The following is a 21,843-nucleotide window of genomic DNA, read 5'->3' as shown; positions in this document are numbered from 1 at the left end:
GTGCGGAAATTTGCCTTTAGCCAGTGGGTGGTTACTTGCTGGAACAAACTTCCATCTGTCATTGTGGAAGTTGATAGGTTAAATAAATTTCAGGAGGAACTGGACAGTCATTTGGAGGGAATGGTGTGATTTTTTTTATTTTTGGCTGATGCTGCATAAGCTCATACACTTGCTTTCTTGCATCACATGCCACTACTACTACTATAGCTTGATCCAAAAGCCATACTGTAGCAATCATACTGTCAAGGGATGGCAAGAAATTTATTTTAAGTTTCCTACCTCACAGAGATGAATTCCTATTAAACTCTCAGGGATACATTAACTGAAGAATTTATAAATATGCAAATACTTACTTTTGTTTTCCCCACAATTTTGTCATCATCATCATCATCATCAGCCATTTTCAATCCACTGCAGGATGAAGGCCTCTCCAGCAACTTTCCAGTTCCTTCTGTTTTGAGCACTGGCCATCCATTTACTACTCAAAAACTCATGAATTTCATCTATCCATCTCCGCCTTTGTCTTCCAGGTTTTCTTCTAGCTCCTCTTGGGTACCATTCTGTTATTTTCTTAGTCCATCTGTCATCATGTCTTCTAGCTATGTGTCCTGCCCAAGACCATTTTAGTTCTTTAGTTTTGATAAGAATGTCCTTTACTTGAGTTTGCTGCCTAATCCATGTGTTTCTCTTCTTATCTAACAGTCTGATTCCCAATATAATTCGTTCCATTCTTCGCTGTGTAGTTCTTAGCTTCTCTTCCATTCTTTTGGTAAGTGCCCAAGTTTCACTTCCATAAGTCATGGTGGGGAGTATACATTGATTCATTATTTTACGTTTCAGACAAACTGGGATATTGCTCTTCAGTATGTGACTATATTTCCTGAATGCTATCCATCCAAAATTTATTCTTCTCTTGACTTCCAGCCATTTATCATTATTACAGCTAATAACTTGTCCCAGATAAGTATATGACTCCACCTTTTCAATTACTGCTCCTTCAATCATTATTTCCCTTTCTGTGGCATACTTGTTCATCATTACTTTTGTTTTAGCCATATTCATCTTTAGTCCAAAATCCTTACTAACTGTGCATAACTGATTAAGATTTTCCTCTAATTCTTTGGGATCGTGGCTTATGACCACAATGTCATCTGCAAATCGTAAATGGTTTAGGTACTCTCCGTTCACATTGACTCCTTTCTGCGACCAGTCTAATCTTCTGAAAGCTTCCTCAAGGGCAGCAGTAAACAGCTTCGGAGATATTGTGTCTCCTTGTCGAACTCCTTTCTCGATTTTAAATATCCTACTGTCTTTGTCTAGTCTAATAAAGGATGTAGCACTCTCATATATTTTCTTCAAAATCATAATATATGGAGTATCTATGCCTTGTCTTTCCAGTGCCCGAAACATTGCCTTATGCTGTATGGAGTCAAATGCCTTTTCATAATCCACAAATGCCAGGCATAATGGTGTTTTATATTCATTTGCTTTCTCCATTAGCTGTGATATTACGTGAAGGTGATCCATAGTTGAGAATCCTGTCCTAAAGCCAGCTTGCTCTTTCGGTTGATTCTCATCAAGTATTCTTTCTAATCTGTTAGTAATGACCCTTGTGAACAACTTGTAGATATGGGATAACAAGCTAATTGGTCTATAATTTCCAATTTCTGATTTATCTCCTTTCTTATGCAGCAAAACTATGATTGCATTATTCCATTGCTTAGGCATCACACCTTTTCTAATGCACTTTGTGAAGAGCCTTGCCAGTTTTTGTGTTATGTCTCTTCCTCCCAATTTTAACAACTCTACAGTAACTTCATCTTCCCCCGGGGCTTTCCGATTCTTCATTTTCTTCAATGCATGTTCTACCTCATCAGGAAGAATATCGGGTATGTCGTATGTGCTGCTACTTGGCAATCCATCTTCCCCACTGCTGGTATCATTCCCTCGCTCCTTGTATAATTCTCTATAGTAGTCTTCTGCTATTTGAATTATGCCTTCTCTGCTGTTTATAAGTACACCATCGCTATTCTTCAGTTTCAGTATCATTTGTCTTTCTGTATTACTGCTCATGGCTGCTGATTTAAATCCTTTGTTTTCCCTTAATGCTTGTTCTACTTTTCTTGTGTTAAATCTTCTTATGTCCTCTCTGAGTCTCTTTCTAATGGCTTTGCATAACTCAGTATACTCAATTTTCTCCCTGTCAGTGTTTTTCTTGCTCTTCATTTGTCGTCTTTGGTTCATCATGACAAGTGTTTCTTGACTAATTTTTTCTTCTTTGGATTTCTGTTTCCCTATAGGTTTCTTGGGCTTTATCACTTTCAGAAAGTTGTAATATTCCTCGTCGATATCTTGGTCCTGAGCAGTCTGCAGAAGCTCAAAACTTGTTCTTCAGTTCCAGTACATACTGCTTTTTCTCCTCCTCTGTTATTTCAAAGACCTTTGTATTATTTACTCGAGTCAGTTTTTTCCTTTCCTTTCCTACATCTATATCAAGTGTACATCTTACCATTCTGTGATCACTTCCAACATTTACCTTATTCAGGACGGTAACATCATTCACAATATATCTTCTGTTAGTGAGGATGAAGTCAATTTCATTAGTTGTTAATCCATTTGGACTCTTCCATGTCCACTTTCTGTTCACCCTTTTCTTGAAAAAAGTGTTCATTACTGACATTCCTTGAGATTCTGCAAATTCCACAAGTCTTTCACCTCTTTTATTTCTTTCACCAATTCCAAAATTTCCTATAGTTGCTCTTTCTGCGCTGTTTTGCCTTTTTCCAACCTTAGCATTGAAGTCGACCATAATAATAGTGTAGTGGGTTTTCTGCTCATCTAGAAGACTCTCAATTTCAGTGTACATTTCTTCAACCTCTTCATCATCATGGCTCGATGTTGGTGCATAAATCATTATAATCTTTAGCTTGTACCTCTTAGAAATCTTGAGTATTAGTCTTGACACCCTTGGTGATGTACTTTTGAATTCCAAAATGTTGTTTTTAAAATCTTTATGGACCAGAAACCCAACTCCACCTTCACTCCTTTCACTGTTTCCATTGGTGTACAGCAGATTTCCACTTGATAAACTTATAAGTGATTCATTTCTTCTTCTTGTTTCAGCCAAACCGATGATATTCCAATTCACATTTTCTAATTCCTTTTCCAGCTCTAATATCCTGTCTTCACCGATGAGTGATCGTACGTTATAACAGGCCAAGTTCAATTTCCGTCACAATTTTGTCACCTTTCATCAAAGCATAGTGAATGCAATGTGGTCTTGCAACAGACTTTTTCTTACATTAGAGAGTAGACCCCTGTACTGATAATATTTTGCAGAGCTAGTTCAATATTATGCATTTTTCCATATTATTTTAAAAGATAATATTTCTAATTTAGAGGATACATTGAAAAGGAATTAGAAGAATATAACCTCAACTCAGCTAATTTTAGGAAGGGCATAAAACCAGATCATGTTTTTGAGCAATGTGAAGATGTCAAGACTAATAAACTAGAAGAACTCTTTATTGTATACACAAGGCACATCACCGTACACAGCACTCTTCTTGGCTGGGAAATTGGTTAAAACTAGTTGACTTTAGAGTTAAATAAAGCTTCCAATCCAGGACCTGCGCTAAGTGCATGAAGTGGAACAAATGCTTGTGTCAATACACAGATAAAGCCTCATCTGAACGACAATGAATTGTAGGAGGAGACTGTTAATTTAGAATCTTATATCAAATGAAAAATATAGATTTTTTTTCTTCTTTTTAAGAAAAAGAAAAAAAAAACATAACTGATATTTGAAAATGACATCTAGCATTAGCAGAGGCATTTGATGCAAGAAAGCAAGCTTATGCAGCATCAGCCAAAAAAAAAAAAAAAAACCCACTTCCACTTCACCCCTCTGTTCGTTCAAAATACCTGTCCAGCTGAGCCTTAAACTTATTTAGGCTATCAACCTCCACCACAAGGGATGGCAGTCTGTTCCACCAACCAACCACCCGCTGGCTAAAGGCAAATTTCCGCACGTCTATCCTACATCTGTCTTTCCTCAATTTGAATTTATGCCCTCTCAGGTGATTTTTCTGAGCTAGAGGAAGAATCCCATCAGCATTGAGCATGCTTAAACCATTCAAGGCTTTATACACCTCTATCAGATCACCTCGCTGGTGCCTAGTCTTCAGACACTGTAATTTGCAAAACTTAAGCCTTTCTTCGTAAGAGCACCCCTTTGTTCCATTCACTAATCTTGTTGCCCATCTCTGTACTCGTTCCAGCAGCTCTACATCCTTCTTGAAATGAGGCCTCCAGACCTGTATACAGTACTCTAGGTGTGGCCTGACCATTGCCTTATACAATGGAATAATCACCTCCTTATCCCTGCTGGAAAAATTCCTGAATATCATTGACAATACTCCATGAGCTACTCTTGCAGCCCGTCTGCACTGCTCAGAGAACTTCATATCTGCCTGCACAACCACCCCCAAGTCCCTTTCATTCTCTACCACTGTCAGTGTAGTACCACAGAGTTGATACGTTGCTCTGGGGTTGCTGTTTCCCATGTGTAGTACTTTACATTTGTCAATGTTAAACTTCATTTGCCACCTCTCAGCCCATCTGCTCAACCTTTCCAGATCCTGTTGCAGCAGCATAGTGTCAGTAGTGTCCTTGACAACCCTGCCAACCTTTGTATCATCTGCAAACTTGGACATTAAGCTTGATATACCATCATCAATATCATTTATAAATACAGAAAACAATAATGGACCCAACACTGAGCCCTGAGGGACTCCACTAATAACGTTAGTCCACGATGAGCAGTGTCCATTGATTACCACTCTCTGTCTTCTCCCCCTCAACCACCCCCCTTATCCATAGCAGCAATTTGCCTCCAATGTCACACTGCTCCAATTTGTGTAGCAGTCTTCCATGTGCAACAGTATCAAAAGCCTTTCTAAGATCCAAGTATATAATATCAAAGTTATTCCCTGCATCCAGTTCTTTTGTGACTGCATCATAGTATCCAATCAAGTTGGTCAGGCAAGACTTCCCCTTAACAAAACCATGCTGTGTCTGAGCTATAACTGAAGTCTTGTCTAAATGATCCTGCAGTGCTTCTTTAACCAGTGCCTCCATTAATTTTCCTGGAACAGAAGTTAAGCTCACAGGTCTATAATTACTTGTGTCAGCCTTTGATCCTCCTTTGTGAATTGGGGTCACATTTGCACATTTCCAGTCTATGGGTACCTCCCCTGAGTCCAAGGAAGCTCTCATAATTATGGCTAAGGGTTTGCTTACTTCCTTTGCTGCCTCCTTTAATATAACTGGATAGATCCCATCCACCCCGGGTGCCTTTCTTGTGTTTATCTTCAACAGTTTCTCCTCCACTTTACTCCCAGTTATTTCAAGATTCTGTAGCTTACTGCTAGAGTTGAATACACCTCTGGCATTCCCCTCGCTGAATAACTCCTCATGTGTGAATGTCAATGCAAAATATTCATTTAGTTTGTTAGCTACCTGAGCAGGATCATCAACAGTTGACCCATCAATATCAAGTGGACCTATCTGATTCATCCCCTTCCTTCTAGAGTTTACATAAGTAAAGAACTCTTTGCTGTTTTTCTTTGCATCCCTTGCCAAGGATTTCTCGTAATCTGCCTTCGCCTGCCTAACCTCCTTTGTAACTTGGTTGCATATCAACTTGTATCTATCATAGGCTTCTGTGTCGTGTTAATTTATATGTATCCCATGCATTTTTCTTCTCTGCCATATGCCTCATTAGTTCATCTGACATCCATTTTAGCCTAAACCTTGAACAATATTTCTTAGTTGGTATGTAAAGCCTAGTAGCTTCCAAGATAAGTTCTTTGAATGCTTCCCATTTTGAATTTGCTGTTGGTAACATCATCAGTTGGTCCCACTGTATAGAATTTAAATACTGTCTCAGTCCATCGTAGTCGCCTTTACGGAAGCAATAACCCTTCCCTTTACCCCTAATGGTAGTTACCTCTTTCAGTAAATCCCACTTCAGCACACTGTGATCACTGCCACCTAGTGGTTCATTTATCTGCAGATTCTTAATGCATGAAGAATCACTGCTGATAATCAAATCAAGAGTATTACTCCCTCTAGTTGCCTCCCGAACATGCTGATGTAGAAAACAATCATCCAATAAATCCACAAAAGCCCTGCTAGTGTGTGAGTAACCAGCCCCCAAATTCCAGTCAATATCTGGGAAATTAAAATCTCCCATTATAAGACTCTCTGATTTACTGGCCCACTCTATTTCCCTGTACAGTTCCTTATTATACTCATCAGAGTCATTAGGCCTATAGCACACTCCTACTCTCAATTTTGATCTCCCAATGCTTATGTCACACCAAACTGACTCAACACTGCACTGTCCAGCGATGTCGACTGGCTTCACTTCCTTGGTTTTTATGTGTTTCTTAACTAATAGCATAACCCCTCCCCCCTTCCTATCCTGTCTATCCTTTCTGTAGACGTTGTACTCCCCAAATTGCAGTTCTGCATCACTTATATCTGTGTGACACCACGTCTCTGATATCCCAACAATATCTGCCTTTGATGTTTTGAGCAATACCTCAAATTCATCAAATTTATTTACTAAACTCCTAGCATTGGTGTACACGCAAGTATACCTGCACCTGTTTCTATTCTTAGCTACCCTAACACAACCCATGTGTTTACTTGTACCGCAATAGCTCCCAGCAGTCTCTGAAATACCATGCATCTTGTTTTTCAGGCTTCTGCTCATTCTAATAGAAGCAGTGCAAGAATCTCTTTCACCTCTGCCAGTGGCTACTGTCAATCTATTGGTCTTTGTCTCCCCCCAAGCTAGCAGTTTTCCGACCCACCTAACACTGCCTCGATAGCATCAGCAAATATTCTTGCACCCTTTCTATTTAAGTGTATCCCATCCCTGTAGAAGCAATCTCTCCTGTTAACAAGTACAGTCCAGGCTGAAAAAAAGTCTACCCCTTGAGCCTTGCACAATCTTTCCAGGGCCGAATTGATCGACAAGGCTCTCATCATATACTCCCTCCTATCGTGTCTGGGCAGAATTGCAGACACTTTCAAATTCAACCCTAATTCTCGGCTTTTGTTCAACAGTGACCTGTACTTGTTAAGTAATTCTGCCGGTCTCCTACTCTTAATATTATTAGTGCCAACGTGTACAACTATATCACCTTTTGTGCCCTTAAAAGATGATATTCGCTCTACAACGTCATCAACCTTTGTCCCTGGCAGACATACCCTGGTCCTGTTCCACCTATCTTTTTTACAAAGCATGTTCCCCGTTTCCCTGACAATAGAGTCACCAACAACTACTAGTTCCTTCGGGACCAGCGCATTCTGCCTTGGGGGTTGTCTCTGTGTCACGCGATGCCCAAGTGCAAGCTCTGGCGTTGATGTGGGCAGCTGAGAGCTTGATGGGCCCCTCAATTTAGTTTCTTTGAGGGCATCCACCCTGTCCTTCCCAAGAGGTAAAAAGTTTTTTAAAACCTTCACAATATACATATTAAAAGGATAAAGTCACTGATCATTTAAAAATTTAACTTCAAATTTCAACACAACAACTAAAGATGACTTCACCTGAAGAGGCAACTTAACAGATGAGTCAACCTGAAGCATGACAAATATTTCTAAAAAACAATCGTTAAAGAGGTTCAGAGAAATGCTGAATAGCTTCAAGTAAGATAGAAATAATGGAGGGACTGAAGGAGACACAGGAAGAGAAAGATAACAGAAGCTCCCTTTGCCCTAGTAAATGACTATCCACCCTCTTAATTAAGGTCCTGAATATCTAGGACATAAAACCTGTAACCCTTCCTTTCATCAGCATGTGTTGGTTTTTATAGTAACTGATAGTGATTTATCCCATATGGAATGCTACATGTTTCCCCAACACCATTGTCACTGAGTTTCATGCCACGCAGATACATCCAAAGTCAGCAGTTCCTGCTTTTCTTCCCTTATTCCAACAGAGTAATTTTTGTACATCTCTAAAACCAATTTGTTTACCCAGTTTACATAAATTCTTGGTGTTTTGTGTCACATGTTTCTCAGGCTGGGTTCTGATGTCACTATGACTACTGTAGTAATACAGGGTGTCCAAATTTAATTAACAGAAAATAAAAGTATATGATTATGACTGCTTCAAAAAAAGGGAAGGGCATTAGTTTAGAATGTTGTCAAAAGATGGCAGCACAACACAACATGGCACATCAACTACAGCACTTCAGATGGCACAGTACACCGATGATGCAAAACATCATGACCGGCGAGTCAGGACACCGTATAAAAAACACCTGATACTGAGCTCCATTAATCAGTGTTACTCTTGTTCTTCAGTTGGGAAATGCAGCGGACTTAAGCGAGTTTGACAAAGGCCAAATTGTAATGGCCAGACGACTGGGTCAGAGCATATCCGAAACGGCATGGCTGGTGGGATGCTCACGGTCAGCCGTGGTTAGTACCTACCGAAAGTGGTCCGAGGAGGAGGGGAACCCACAAACTGCCGGCGAGGTATTAGAAAACCACAGCTCATCAATGCTCAAGGTAAGCGAAGGCTCTCCCAGATGATATGTGGCAACAGAAGGGAGACTGTGGCGAAACTTGCCAGTAATTGGAATGCTGGTGACAGAAGTAATGTGTCACAACACACAGTACCTCAACCCCTGCTGAAAATGGGGCTGTGTAGCTGCAGGAGACTCCGAGTGCCCATGCTAACCACAGTTCACCAGCGAAAGTGCCTACAATGGGCACACAAGCATCGAAACTGGACCTTGAGTGATTGGAAGAAGGTCATTTGGTCCGATGAATCCCATTTCTTGTTGCACCATGTGGATGGCTGTCATTTACCTGGAGAAGCAATGCCGTCTGGATGGGAAACACCATGGGATGAAAACAAGCCGGTGGTGGCGGTGTCATGCTTTGGGTGATGTTCTGCTGGGATACTCTGGGTCCAGTCATCCATGTGTTGGGTACTCTGATGTCTACCACCTACCAAAACATCATTGCTGACCAAGTACACTCTTTCATGGCAACAGTCTTCCCCTCAGGCGGTGCAGTCTTACACCAGGATAATGCGCCATGCCCCACCACCTGGATTGTTCGAGACTGGTTTGCGGAACATGAGGAAGACTTCCAGATATTGCCCTGGCCTCCAAATTCCCCAGACATCAATCCCATCGAGCATCTGTGGTTTTTGTTGGAACAGCAACTCCAATCTGCGGTGTCTCAACCACGGATCTTACAGGAGTTAAAGGATCTGCTGGTTACATGTTGGTACCAGATACCACAAGACATTTAGAAATTTAGTAGTGTCCATGCCTCGCCGGGTACAAGCTGTTTTGACTGCACGTGGAGGACCAATGTCATATTAGGTAGGTGGTAATAACGTTTTGGTTCATTGGTGTATGTTTGTAATACTTAAAATACAGCCTTCAGTCATCAAGAACAGCATGTAATTATCTGGTATTTGGATTTAATGAGGGGGAACTAATCAAAATTCATTGAGAAATGTTTGACGTTTAACATTACAGTGTTGTGGATGCAAAGAATTGTGTAGCTGAGTGCAAGAGTTTTGTGAAGGATAGGAGACTGGCGAGAACCCAAGAAGTCAAACTACTCATTCTGAGGTCAACATCTGCTAGGTGGAGGAAATTATTTTGGGCAATAGGAGATCAACATTGCATGAAATTGCAATATGCTACAAGCATTTCTGCTGGCTCTGCATACCATTCATGAACATCAAGAATGAGCAGGGATCAGTCAGGCAGGTTCCACAATAACTTTCTCAGGAACAAAATGACATTAACATCAAGTTATGTGAAGCAATGCTCACACAACATGATTTGATGCATGGTGTTTCTTCTCCTTGACTGTAACAATGGACAACACAAATTCTTCTGTTCAATTCTGAAATGAAGCACCAGTCCTCCCAAAGAAAACATACTGAGCCACTGTTACTGAAAAAGTTGTGCTGCTGCTAGAGCAGAAAAAATAATGGTTTCTGTTTTCTGGTTAGAAGGAAAAGTTCCTCCCAAAATTTCATAAGCAAATACCATGTGGACTGAGTAAGGTTCCATCAGGACAACGCTCTGCTCTATTATGATACTAAGTTGTAATTTTTTTTTTAAAGGCAAAAAAAAAACTGAAGTCATCCTCCATACTCCCTTAACCTTGCATCTAGTGACTTTTGGGTTGTTTCTAACAATGTAGGATTTTCTTCGTGGCAAAAGAACTTTTCCTAGTTGACAAGCAGCTGCTTCAGCCATTCATCAGTGGGCTAAACACATCTCAAAAAAAAAAAAAAAAAGTGGGTTTTTTAAATTTTTAATCAAAACCCTTATTTGTATCAGATGTTTCTATTTGCCAATACTGATAATTTCTTTTTATGAAAAATATTAGTAATGGACAACGACAAGGAAGCAAGCTACCTAATTGATCTCTCCATCCCCTCTAATAATTTGTCTAATTCTTCCTTAAATTTATTCAAACTACCCACTTCCACAATACCGGATAGCAGTTTGTTTCTACAGTCAATTACTCTCTGGCTGAAAGTAAATTTTGACAAGTCTGTCCTGCATAAATCCTTTTTCAATTTAAGTGTAGTCCCTGTATGTCAATTGTCTGAGAAAGATTAAGAATGCCACCTGCATTTAATATATGCAAATCCATTTAACTCTTAAATATTTCAGTCAGGTTTACTCACAAGTGACTAGTTTCCAAGCACAGCAATTTGCAGTACAGAAGTCTTTTGTGTCCTTGATTAACCTCATACTAGACATCATTCACACTACATGTTGAAACAGATGGGGTTGCCAGAGCTTAACTCTAGACATTACACATGGGTTTCACCACTTCAAGCTTCCAATAAGCAAAGTGGTGGCATTACACCAGATGGTGAGTCATCTGCTACCTAGTATTGCTTAGTGACACAGGAGTGACATTCCTCTGTGTGCTGTGGATGTCACAACTAAACCGCTGCTTACATTGGTTTATACCTGGGTGGTAACCTTTCCTTTGTGCATGGGAATATCCCAAGTATATAAGCATAGATATAACAATCCCACCATCGTGAAGGTCCAAACAGAAGATTTGTTTGTTGCAAAACAACTAGACGTCACCAACTAGGTATTTAGTCCACTCAACTTATAAATGGGACCTAAATATCAGTTCCATCAGTGTTTTCGACTACCAGTAGCAAGCTAGTTAGTTAGTTATTTGGTTTTTAGGAGCATTAGCAACTAAGGCCATATTGCTCCGGGATATGCGGTGGTCATTCCCTGACCTTTCCGCATCCTCCGTATTTGGTGGCGACGGGCTCGAACCCCGGTCTAATCAAGAAGCATGTGCTACGCACTGCTACTCCTTTCCACCTGGCTACGGAGGCGCCCCCAGTAGCAAGCCTTAGCCTTTCACACCAATGTCTGTGATAAGTCTCAGCAACCCACCATCTCTTCCATCATGCAGTTTGATTGATCGCTTTTCAGGTTATGATGGACATCATGGCAAGATTCAATCTTCCTAATATTTCAAAGGTACAAATCTAAAATGGTGTTCACAGGCTGGCTGCTAGATAGGCCACAGGATTGAAACTATTGGTAACTCTCTAGGAGGTTTCCGGATCAGCTAGTGTAAAAATATAGCTGCTTCTACTCTGCCAGATAGTGACTTAAGGGAGTCCGATTGGTTGGTTGGTTGTTGGGTTTTATTGGCACATTAGCAACTAAGGCTATAATGTGCCAAAACCAGGTGATATATAAAAAAAAAATTATAAACTTTCACTGACCTAATTAGGTCACCATGTCAAGATATAAAATAACAAAAGGTATAAAATGTAGAAAAGATAAATCAATAAAGAAATAACAATAAATGTAAATTTTAAATACAAGTAAAAACCTTTATTGATTTAAAATAGCTAAAAATAGCAGACACGTGGTCATTGTCGGATAAAATCTGACTGAGTGTATATGGCTCAGTCAGATGATTAAAAGCGGTAAAACGGATATTGCTAAAATCTGGACAATCAATTAAAATGTGTCTGATAGTTAAAATTGTGCCACAGGACTCACACATAGGAGGGTCATCAGCCCTCAGCAAAAACGAATGAGTCAAATGACTATGTCCTATGCGGGTCTGGGCAAGAACAACTTCCTCCTTACGATTCCTGCGCAGACTAGACTGCCACGGTTCAATTACAGGCTTTATACGATATAATTTATTCGCAGTCTGTCTATTCCACAAATCCTGCCATTGGGAGTGTATCTTTTGGTGTATTATTTGCCTGTAGTCTGCATAGGGGACTGACAGGCAGCGATTATTATTGGGAATTGCTGATTTGGCTGCGTTGTCATCCAAATCATTTCCACTAATCCCAACGTGGCTAGGAATCCAGCAGAAGCGGATATCATATTCACGTTCACGGAGGAAGTGAATCTTCTGCTGAATGCTAGACAGAAGTGGATGAGAATTATATCTCACAGTTATTAAAGCCTGTAACACGCTGAGAGAGTCGGAATATAAAATGAACCATTGGTATTGGCATTTACTAATGTGATCCAAGGCTAACTCTATAGTGTGCAGCTCTACAGTAAATATGCTGCATTCGGAGGGAATCTGCTCCGATGCAGTAGTGTCTGTAAAGACAGCAGCAGATCCCACATATGATTCCAACTTCGAACAGTCTGTGTAAACTGGCGCGAAGTCAGAATGTTCAGTTCGGTGTGCTGAATAAAGCTGCAGGTAGACAGATGATGGAGTGTCCGACTTTCCCCAATTTCTAAGGGAGAAGTCACATGTTGGAACATGAGCATGCCAGGGTGGAAGGGGTTGCTTTGGTGTTTGGGCAACCTTGTCTACCTTGATATTAAGTTCTTTGAGTAGCTCTTGGAGACGAATACCAAAAGGACGATTGGCAGTCTTACTGGTGTTGTACAAATTTTCCCATCGTGGCTCAAAAACGAATGGCCACGTAGGATGGTCTGGCAGGGATTTCAGTTTTAAAGCATACTTTAGAGACAACTGCTTACGTCGAAGTGGTAACGGTGGTTTGTTTGCTTCAACGTATAAGCTCTGGACAGGAGATGTTCGAAATGCTCCAGTAGCGATACGGAGAGCCTGATGATGAACAGGATCCAGCCATCAAAGTATACTGTCTCTGGCCGAATTGTATACCAGGGACCCGTAATCTAGTCTGGATCGTACAAGTGCATGGTAGATGCGTAGTAGGGTGCATCGATCCGCACCCCAAGATGTAGAGGAAAGAGAGTGCAGAATATTCAGCCCTCTTGTGCACTTTGTGCGGAGTTGACAGATGTGATACAAAAAGGTCAGCTTTTTATCAAATACGAGTCTCAAGAATTTTGTCTGCCGCTACTGGAATAGCATTTTGTCCGAGCCTTAATTCAGGTTCAGGATGAAGATTACGCTTACGACAAAAATGTACGCAAATGGTCTTCTCCGGCGAGAACCTGAAGCCATTAGCAATTGCCCAGGAATTAAGGCGATCAATGGCTTTTTGCAGTTGTCTTTCAATAACCCTCACATGTTGCATGACTGACAAAATATGCTAAAGTCATCAACATAGAGGGCACTGTTTACAGTTGGAGGAAGTTGTTCTGTGATGGAATTTACTTTGATGGCAAAAAGCGTGACGCTTAAAACTGATCCTTGTGGTACTCCCTCCTCTTGGGTGAAGGAACAAGAGAGTGAGGATCCCACACGAACTTGGAAAGATCGATTGGCTAAAAAGTTTTTAATAAAAATGGGGAGTTGCCCTCTAAGACCAAGGCTATGCAAATCTTTTAAGATGCCAAATCTCCAAGTTGTGTCATATGCTTTCTCCATATCAAAGAACACTGACACCAAGTGTTCGCGTTTTAGGAAAGCATCCCGGATGGATGTTTCCAGTCTAATAAGATGGTCAAAAGTGGACCAGTTCCTTCGGAAGCCACACTGGATGTTGGAGAGAAGGTCATTTGATTCTAAATACCATATTAGACGAAAATTCCATTCTCTCCAGGATTTTGTATAGACAGCTAGTCAGAGCAATAGGACAATAATTAGTAGTGACTTTTGGATCCTTTCCTGGCTTAGCAAAGGCAAGAACGATTGCCTTGCACCAGGAATCCGGAAACTGCCCCTCAAAAAAGATTCTGTTATATAGAAGGAGCAGATAATCCAAGGGAGTCCGAGTAGTATGTATGCAGGAGGCATTGTGAAGGCCACGTTATGTCAAGAAGCTAGGTATAGTCTTGCCATGTGTATGCCATATCCAAAAATTTCATTACTTCATACAGCATGTCCTTCCTGCCTTTTCTGCCTACTGAATACATTATGAATTGCCAAACTAATCTGCAAAAAGATCTAAACCTCCCAAACACCTCCTCATTCATTTCACAAATATGGTCTCATTTCCAATCTCAACGATGTCCATTTCCACTTATAGTCTGTCAAACCCCATACTTTTATGGACAGAATCCCAGTTATAGGTTGATTCAACCACTGCTCATCTCAGTTGTCTGAATTATTCGCTGTACGATTCCTTTCACTTCAAAGGTGGTACTTATGCATACTGTTCTGATATTCATTATAAGAGACAGTAATTTGTAATCTCCTCTTTTCGATCTTCTCTGGCTTAAAATCTCTCTATCACATTCTATCAAATTCATCTCTTGCCTATATCATTCTCCCAACTACACTAATCACTTGGAACTCTGACTTTCTGCAGTTAAACTTTCCTAGCAGTGAGGTAATTTTTCTTGGTGATTTTAATGTTCACATCTCCAGCTGGCTTCCATTTTCTAGTCATATGGACCCAGCTGAACAAGAAGCTGAGGCTTTTGCAATTACTAATACAATTACAATCCTAACCATGCAGCCAACATGCTTAATCTTTTTCTCAAAAACAAACCTAAGTACACAGTCCAGGCGAGTGGTCCTCTAGGCACCTCAGGTCACACCTTGGTGAGTCTCTTCTCCAATGGAGCCTTTCTCTCATTGCCATTCTCAGCCTCATATTGTTGGGCATTACAAGAATGCAAAATGGGATGATTTGTGAGATTTTTCTTCTTTTCCTTGGTGGAATTACCAATCCAAATCTTCTGATGTTGATGTTTGCTCAGATCATGTGAGTAAAATTAATCTTGTAGGGATGAAATCCTTTATTCCACACTCCACCTTAAAATCTTGTGTTTTATCTAACCTTGGTTTTCCAATAAATATGCTAAGGCTGTTCAAGTTAAGAATGTTGTATATCGACATTGGCTTGTACCCAAACTCCAGATTATTTTCTGCCAACACAAAAGCTCGCAACAATTGCAAAGCAGTTATTAATCAGTTCAAACTAGATTTCTAACAGGCTAAGAGTAGAAAACTTGCTTCTTGTCCAAATGGTAGTAGAGCATTCTGGTCTCTTGCCAAAGTTATTGGCTGCAAGTTTTGCCCATCTTTATTCCCACCTCTGTCAAAACCAGGTGGCTCTATTCCCACTTCAGCCAAAGATAAAGCTGACCTGCTAGCATCCTACTTGTCTTCCAACTCCTGTATTCACGTTCTTAGTAAACCCCTCCTACCATTCCCAATTCACTCTATTCAATGCCCCCTGTGGTCTTCCATCAAAGGGATGTCAGAAGGATTTTGAACAATCTTGATACTAAGAAAGCTTGAGGTTCTGATGGTATTTTTCCACTTGTCAAAACCTTTGCTCCTGAATTTACTCCTGTCCTGGGAGCCCTTTTTTTTTATTTTCTTATTCCAAAGTTGTTTTCCCTTCTGCTTGGAAATTTGCTCATATTCTGCAGTTCCTAAAAATTGTGACAAACCCCGCCCATCCAATTATTGTCCCATTGCACTTACTTCTATTCTTTCTAAAGTAATGGGAAATCAATTAACCACCAACTCTTAACCTATCTAGAAACCTTTCATCTTATCAATGATCGCCAGTATGGATTCCATCAGTGTTGATCCACTGACGATATTCTGGCTAAATGTTACCTATCTATGGAAAAATTCAACGGAAAAGTTTGCCGAAGCTCAAGCAGTTGCTCTTGACATTTCAAAGGCCATTGATCCAGTTTTCTCTTTGACCACTCACTGCAGGTGATGGCTCTCTGTCTTCTAACTTTCTCTGCTAATGCCAATGTTCCCCAAGGTTCAATTCTTTCTCCCTCTCTTTTTCTCTTGCATATTAATGACTTTCTTCCATTGACCAGAAATTCTATCCATAGTTCTGCTAATGATAGCACATTACATTCCACCTTCCATTTTGAAAAATCTTGCCTTGCACAAACAGCTTCAACTTGTTCAAATATTCATTACCAATTCCTTAAATGCTGATCTCCAGGCAATTCTCTAGTGGGACAAAGATAACTTAGTTTATTTCAATTCTTCTAAAACTCTGTCCTGTCTTATATCTTGCAAAAAGGATTCTTCTGCTCCTATGCTTATCTTTGAGCGCCTCCGTAGCCAGGTGGGAAGGAGCAGCAGTGCGTAGCACATGCTTCTTGATTAGACCGGGGTTCGAGCCCGTCACCACCAAATACGGAGTATGCGGAAAGGTCAAGGAATGACCACCGCATATCCCGGAGCAATATGGCCTTAGTTGCTAATGCTCCTAAAAACCAAAATAACAAACAAACAAACAACAAACAACAGCTTATCTTTGATGGCACTCTGATTTCTAGGCAAGATCATATATCTCTATTGGGGACTACCCTGACTTCTACCTATTCTTAGCATAAGCACATTACAAACATTGCTTCCTGTGCATCTAAAAAACTGAGTTTTTTCTTTTGCTCTCAGCATTACTTTTCTTCCAAATGGCTGTTCACTCTACACAAATTTAAAATCTGCCGTACCTTGGAATATTGTTCTCACATCTGGAGCGGTGCCCACAAAACCAATTCCATTCAAAAGAGGGCCAGCTAGCATCCAATTAATGACTCATTTCTAACAGTCTCTCCGCTCTCTTTTATCACAGACATTCTGTTTCTGCTGCATGGCTTTTCTATAGTTACTTCCATGGTCACTGTTCTTCTGAATTGGCCTCTATAATTCCTGTTTTTCTTCCAAAGCACTCCAAACACATGTTGCAACCAATTAACAATCCTTTTACTGTCCAAATTCAAACTCACAGAACCAACTTTTCTTCTTCCTCATTTATTCAGTCAACCAATCAACTTCCGTTTTCTGGAACAACCTCTCTCCTTATGTATTTCCTGATAAGTACAATCTACAGAAATTAAAGTCTAATGTCAAAAAGTATCTTCTTTCATCTTCTCAACCTTCAGCCCATGCATGGTACTAAGTAGTGTAAGTTCAAATACCTCACGTGCTTGAGGTTTAATATATATATATATATATATATATATATATATATTAAAAAAAAGGGGGGGGGGACCATCCAGGATATTAATAATGTTGAAAAATTACTTATTTCGTTTCTGCAAAATCTATAACTATTTCTGAAACCATTAGCAATAGTCTATTGCTTTCTTTGCAAATTTGTGTTTCCTACTATTAATGCTTATAAAAATACTAAATGTCAACCATGCAAAGTTTGCAAGTTTTTTCTCTCACTATTCCATAAAATGAAATGACTAATTATGCCTTCCTATTGTGTACCTTTTGCATTAGAAATAACATGTATATTCCATTAACTTTTCAGTGTTCCTTTGTGTATTAAAGAGCAACAAAATGCATTTCAGTGGTCAACATACTTTGACAATGAGCTATTTCTTAACAAATGTCAAATTTCTAAAATTATTTTCAGTATACAATATTTTACTTTTACACAAAAAAAAAAAGTTATCTATGAATAAATATGGACTATATGCTTAATCATATAGTTCAATTAATCATAATCATATGCTTAATTATATGCTTAATCAGCAATAAAAATAAAAAATGGTGTTTTTCCAGATTTAAAATGACTGAATACAAACTTTAAAAAATTAGTGTCATCTAATGTCATCTCTAAGTAACAATCAAGAAAACAACAAGAATGCCAACAAGTACAAACATTAAAAAATCAATAATTTACAATTTGACGCTTTGCGTTATAATAGGTAGTAACAATAAGGGGTTAGTTGGTGGGAGAGAGAAAAAAAGCAATTAAAATTTTATCATTACATATCTATGGCACTACCCCCAAACTCAACTTTTTATATGTTACTTACTTACTGTATTAAAAGTAGTAGTGAATTATAATACACCAGGCTATACTATGGTCACTAAGCAAATAATCATGTGAAACAACTGTATAACATGTTTCAATATGATTTTCTGTTTAACACCCATTACAAAATCATTTAAAAAAAAAAAAAAAAAAATGGCAAATCTGAGTTATGTACGCAGCTTTCATGATTCCACACTAAGTTTTGTCTGGGCTGTATTTGTATTAAGCAGTGGAAGTCACAATTTATATATGGAATAAGTATATAAATTCAATTACAGTATAATTATTTAATTTACCCATGAAATGTATCTACAAACAAGTAAGCTATCTAAATTTTCTATTCACAAATTTGGGAAATAAGAATGCACATGATTCAAACTATACGTTTAATGTTTTATACTTCACTTAAAATATGGAGGGAAGGAGAGGCAATAACAGATGCTTCTGGCACCTATAAAAGTTTGGATTGTGGTTCAGCTCAATTTTTAGATCAAAGAGCATATTATCCAGAAATATGGTCTTCAATACATATATATAAAATTATATTAGTATGTATACTTGGCTATGTATCCACATAAAATTTTTTAGCAAAGTTTCAATTCTAAAATATTAATTTAAATGTCTCACTGGAAATTACTTGCTTTATGACTATTACAGCCAGTATTCCTATTTTCCAATAGATTATAAAATAAAATATCTTTATTAGTGTCACAAATTGATAAAAGTAGCCATTTGATTCTACTGAAAAAAAAAAAAAAAAAGCGGGGGCCTAAGGAGGTCACTAAAATCTGATTTATAACAATGGGGATTCCAGAAGATTAAGACATACAAATATCTCTTCCATGTAAAAAGGCCATTCCAAGAGCAATCCAAGCAACTACTGAACTGCAAGCCTGGTCTCTTGAGCAGGAAAAAGGATGCAATGTAGATCTTGTCTGAACAATCCAGTACAGGTTATATAGTTGCAAAAAACTGGATGCAGAGAATAACTTTAACATAATTTATATTTTGGAAAGGCTTTTGAATATCTTGTGTATAAATTGGATAACTGTGACAATTGGGATGATTACTACAGTGAATAGAGGAATAATTACTACAGTGAATAGAGGGATGATTGATTAAAAAGAATATAAATGGGCTATGGGTCAATGCCATGAGTTGTGACCTTTGAGGTTGGTGCTAGGTCACTTGTTAGTTCTAATTTTCATTAATAATACTGGTGATAGTTAATTTTATTATGAGTACAAGTTTAATGCCAAATGATATTAAGGCAGGGAGAGTTGCAAAAAAAAATCAAGAACTAAAGAATGGTGCTGCAGTAAGGTTTGCACAACTTCTATTGCACAACTGGTCTAAAAAAAAAAAAAAAAGGCATATCTGGCAGCCTCACACTGTTGAAGATGAAGAGGACCTAAGAGTTGTTATACAGTTCAATATTAAATTCTCTGCATAGTGTAGCAAGGCTGCTAAAAGACAATTCCTGGATTACTGTCAATGATATAGGGGAATTTTGCCAAGCAAGATAAAATGCTAACTATCCTATTATAGAAATCAATGTTCACACCTCATCTTGAATATATTATACAAGTCTGGATGCAACTTTCAGGAAATGACATAGGCTTTCTTAAAAAGATATCACAGGCAATAAGACTGGTTATGGATTCAAGGAGATATTCTTAAAGAAGAGACTATAGTTTTGTAAGCCACAAAGTTTTGAAATTAGGCAACTGCAATGGGATCTGGCTGGAGCTTTTAGGTCCTAAAAAGAGTTGAGGAAACAAATGGACATCAATTCAAATAAGGAAAGAATGCACACTGAATGTAAGAATTTTCCTTTGGTCAAAGAATAATCAACTACTGGAACAGGATACAAATTAGACTTGCACAGGCAGCAAGATTATAAGCAGTTAAATACACAGGGAGGTATTTAATATAATTTTTATTTTTTTTATTTATTTTTTTTTATTTTTGGCAGCAGATGTCAACATAAGCTTTACTTCCTTGAATCATACTGCCATTTTATTACTTGCTAAAGAATAAAAGCCCACAGGCTCTTCTCTATGCTGAAATTGCAGATCTTATCCACAGCAGAACATAATTCAAGAACTAGCAACAAAAGTCAGTTATATTTTATTAATTTATACTTATTTTTAATTTATAAAATTTTATTGCTATATAAAATAATAAAAAAATATTATTTGAGAAATAATGCTCATGCTGCATTCCATGTTTCTGTCTATACTGCTGGGGAACCATGTTGCCCGTCTTGTAACAGTGGCAGGAGGTTCAAATGAACAATAGATTAATCTACTGTGATGTTATGCAATTAAAATGAGATAGTTATTTTGCACCAACTTGTGGAAAATACAGTTGTTTCTGAGGAGCCAATGTCCAAACTCTGTCACTGTTAGGGGAAGGGGGAACAACACAATTGTCTAGCAGTATAGACAGAAATATGGAATGTGTGATCATTATTTCTCGAACTATTTCAATACCCGCATGTAAACGGTACCACTTATTTACTTGATTAAAAATATAATTATTTATTTTACATATTTTAATTAATGGTTATAATTTATTTATATATTTGCTAAAATATTTTATTATGCATTTATAAAGTTCACTCTTGTAATTGTCCACAAGTCATTTTCCCAACCACTGATTTGAAAGAAATTTAACTTTATTTATTTTTACCCTAACTGTTAGTTTTTGTTTCAGGAACAAAAATTAAATAGTGCAAAATAACTATAGCAGGAGAAAAGACTCAAGAGGAATGGCAAAAACTTTATGTGAAAACAGAATTGATATACATTTAAAATACTATTGTGACTAATTCAAATCCCATATTAAGTTTGTTTATTCTGCTAGCACTACTAGTTTCAACAATCTTGCAGGCCACGCGCACGCACGCACGCGCACACACACACACACACAATATAAAAAGCTGAATAACTGAAGTAGCATGACAAAAAATCATGCCAAACACTAAGGCAGGTGAAGAATTTTAATTTTTCTCTCTCACTTTTTTTTTGTTGTTGTTAAATTGTAACACAACAAGAGATTATCCAGGATAATTTCATAACCTTTAAATTATGAAACCTATTGCATTGAACCATAAAGCAGTTTTAAATATTGCAGTCTGGGCTTTGGTTCAAAAAGAATTAGTAGTTACTAACTTACCCTTCTCAGGCAACTGGACTAGAAATAGCTTTTTGTGTTCTTTTGGTTTTGTAATGTGAGCAGGGACATATGGATACTAAATAAAATAAAAATACACTTCTATAGTATATAAAATAGCAACCAATCTGAAATATTAATACTACATTTTTAACACTTTTTCCTGTCATAACAGGTCAAGCGCCAGTAAAGACACTTGATTTTTGATTTCTGCTGATTTTCAAGAATAGAGAAATATTCCTGAAATAACAATAATAAAATACATAAATGGAAAGAATAAATGAGAATAATAAAAAGTTGGTTCAGTAAGTCTGTAGTTCACAATAAAAAATATTGCAACTTCAGGACACCGTAAAAATACTGATAAAAAAGCTATAGCAGAAACCCAATATCTGTATGATAAGGGAGTGAAACAGAATCAGAAGAACTATGGTTACTGATTAACATAACCACTC

General features: G+C 38.2%; 1 protein-coding gene across 3 annotated transcripts in view; it reads right to left on the bottom strand.

Moving 5' to 3' along the window:
• LOC150082546 (cleavage and polyadenylation specificity factor subunit 5-like) overlaps window positions 1–21,843 on the bottom strand; it is a 108,452-nt gene that overhangs the window by 38,950 nt on the left and 47,659 nt on the right. For all 3 annotated transcript variants that reach the window (XM_090378685.1, XM_090378684.1, XM_090378683.1), the window contains exon 5: window positions 21,392–21,467. In XM_090378685.1, the coding sequence (XP_090234811.1) occupies window positions 21,392–21,467 (76 nt within the window). The remainder of the gene's footprint in view (window positions 1–21,391; window positions 21,468–21,843) is intronic.

Source organism: Mastigoproctus giganteus, chromosome 7 (genome assembly GCF_048544385.1).
Source record: "Mastigoproctus giganteus isolate SK-2022 chromosome 7, ASM4854438v1, whole genome shotgun sequence".
Classification (NCBI taxonomy): domain Eukaryota; kingdom Metazoa; phylum Arthropoda; class Arachnida; order Uropygi; family Thelyphonidae; genus Mastigoproctus; species Mastigoproctus giganteus.
The sequence above is the reverse complement of the archived record's forward strand: the minus strand, read 5'-3'. Positions and strand labels throughout refer to the sequence as shown.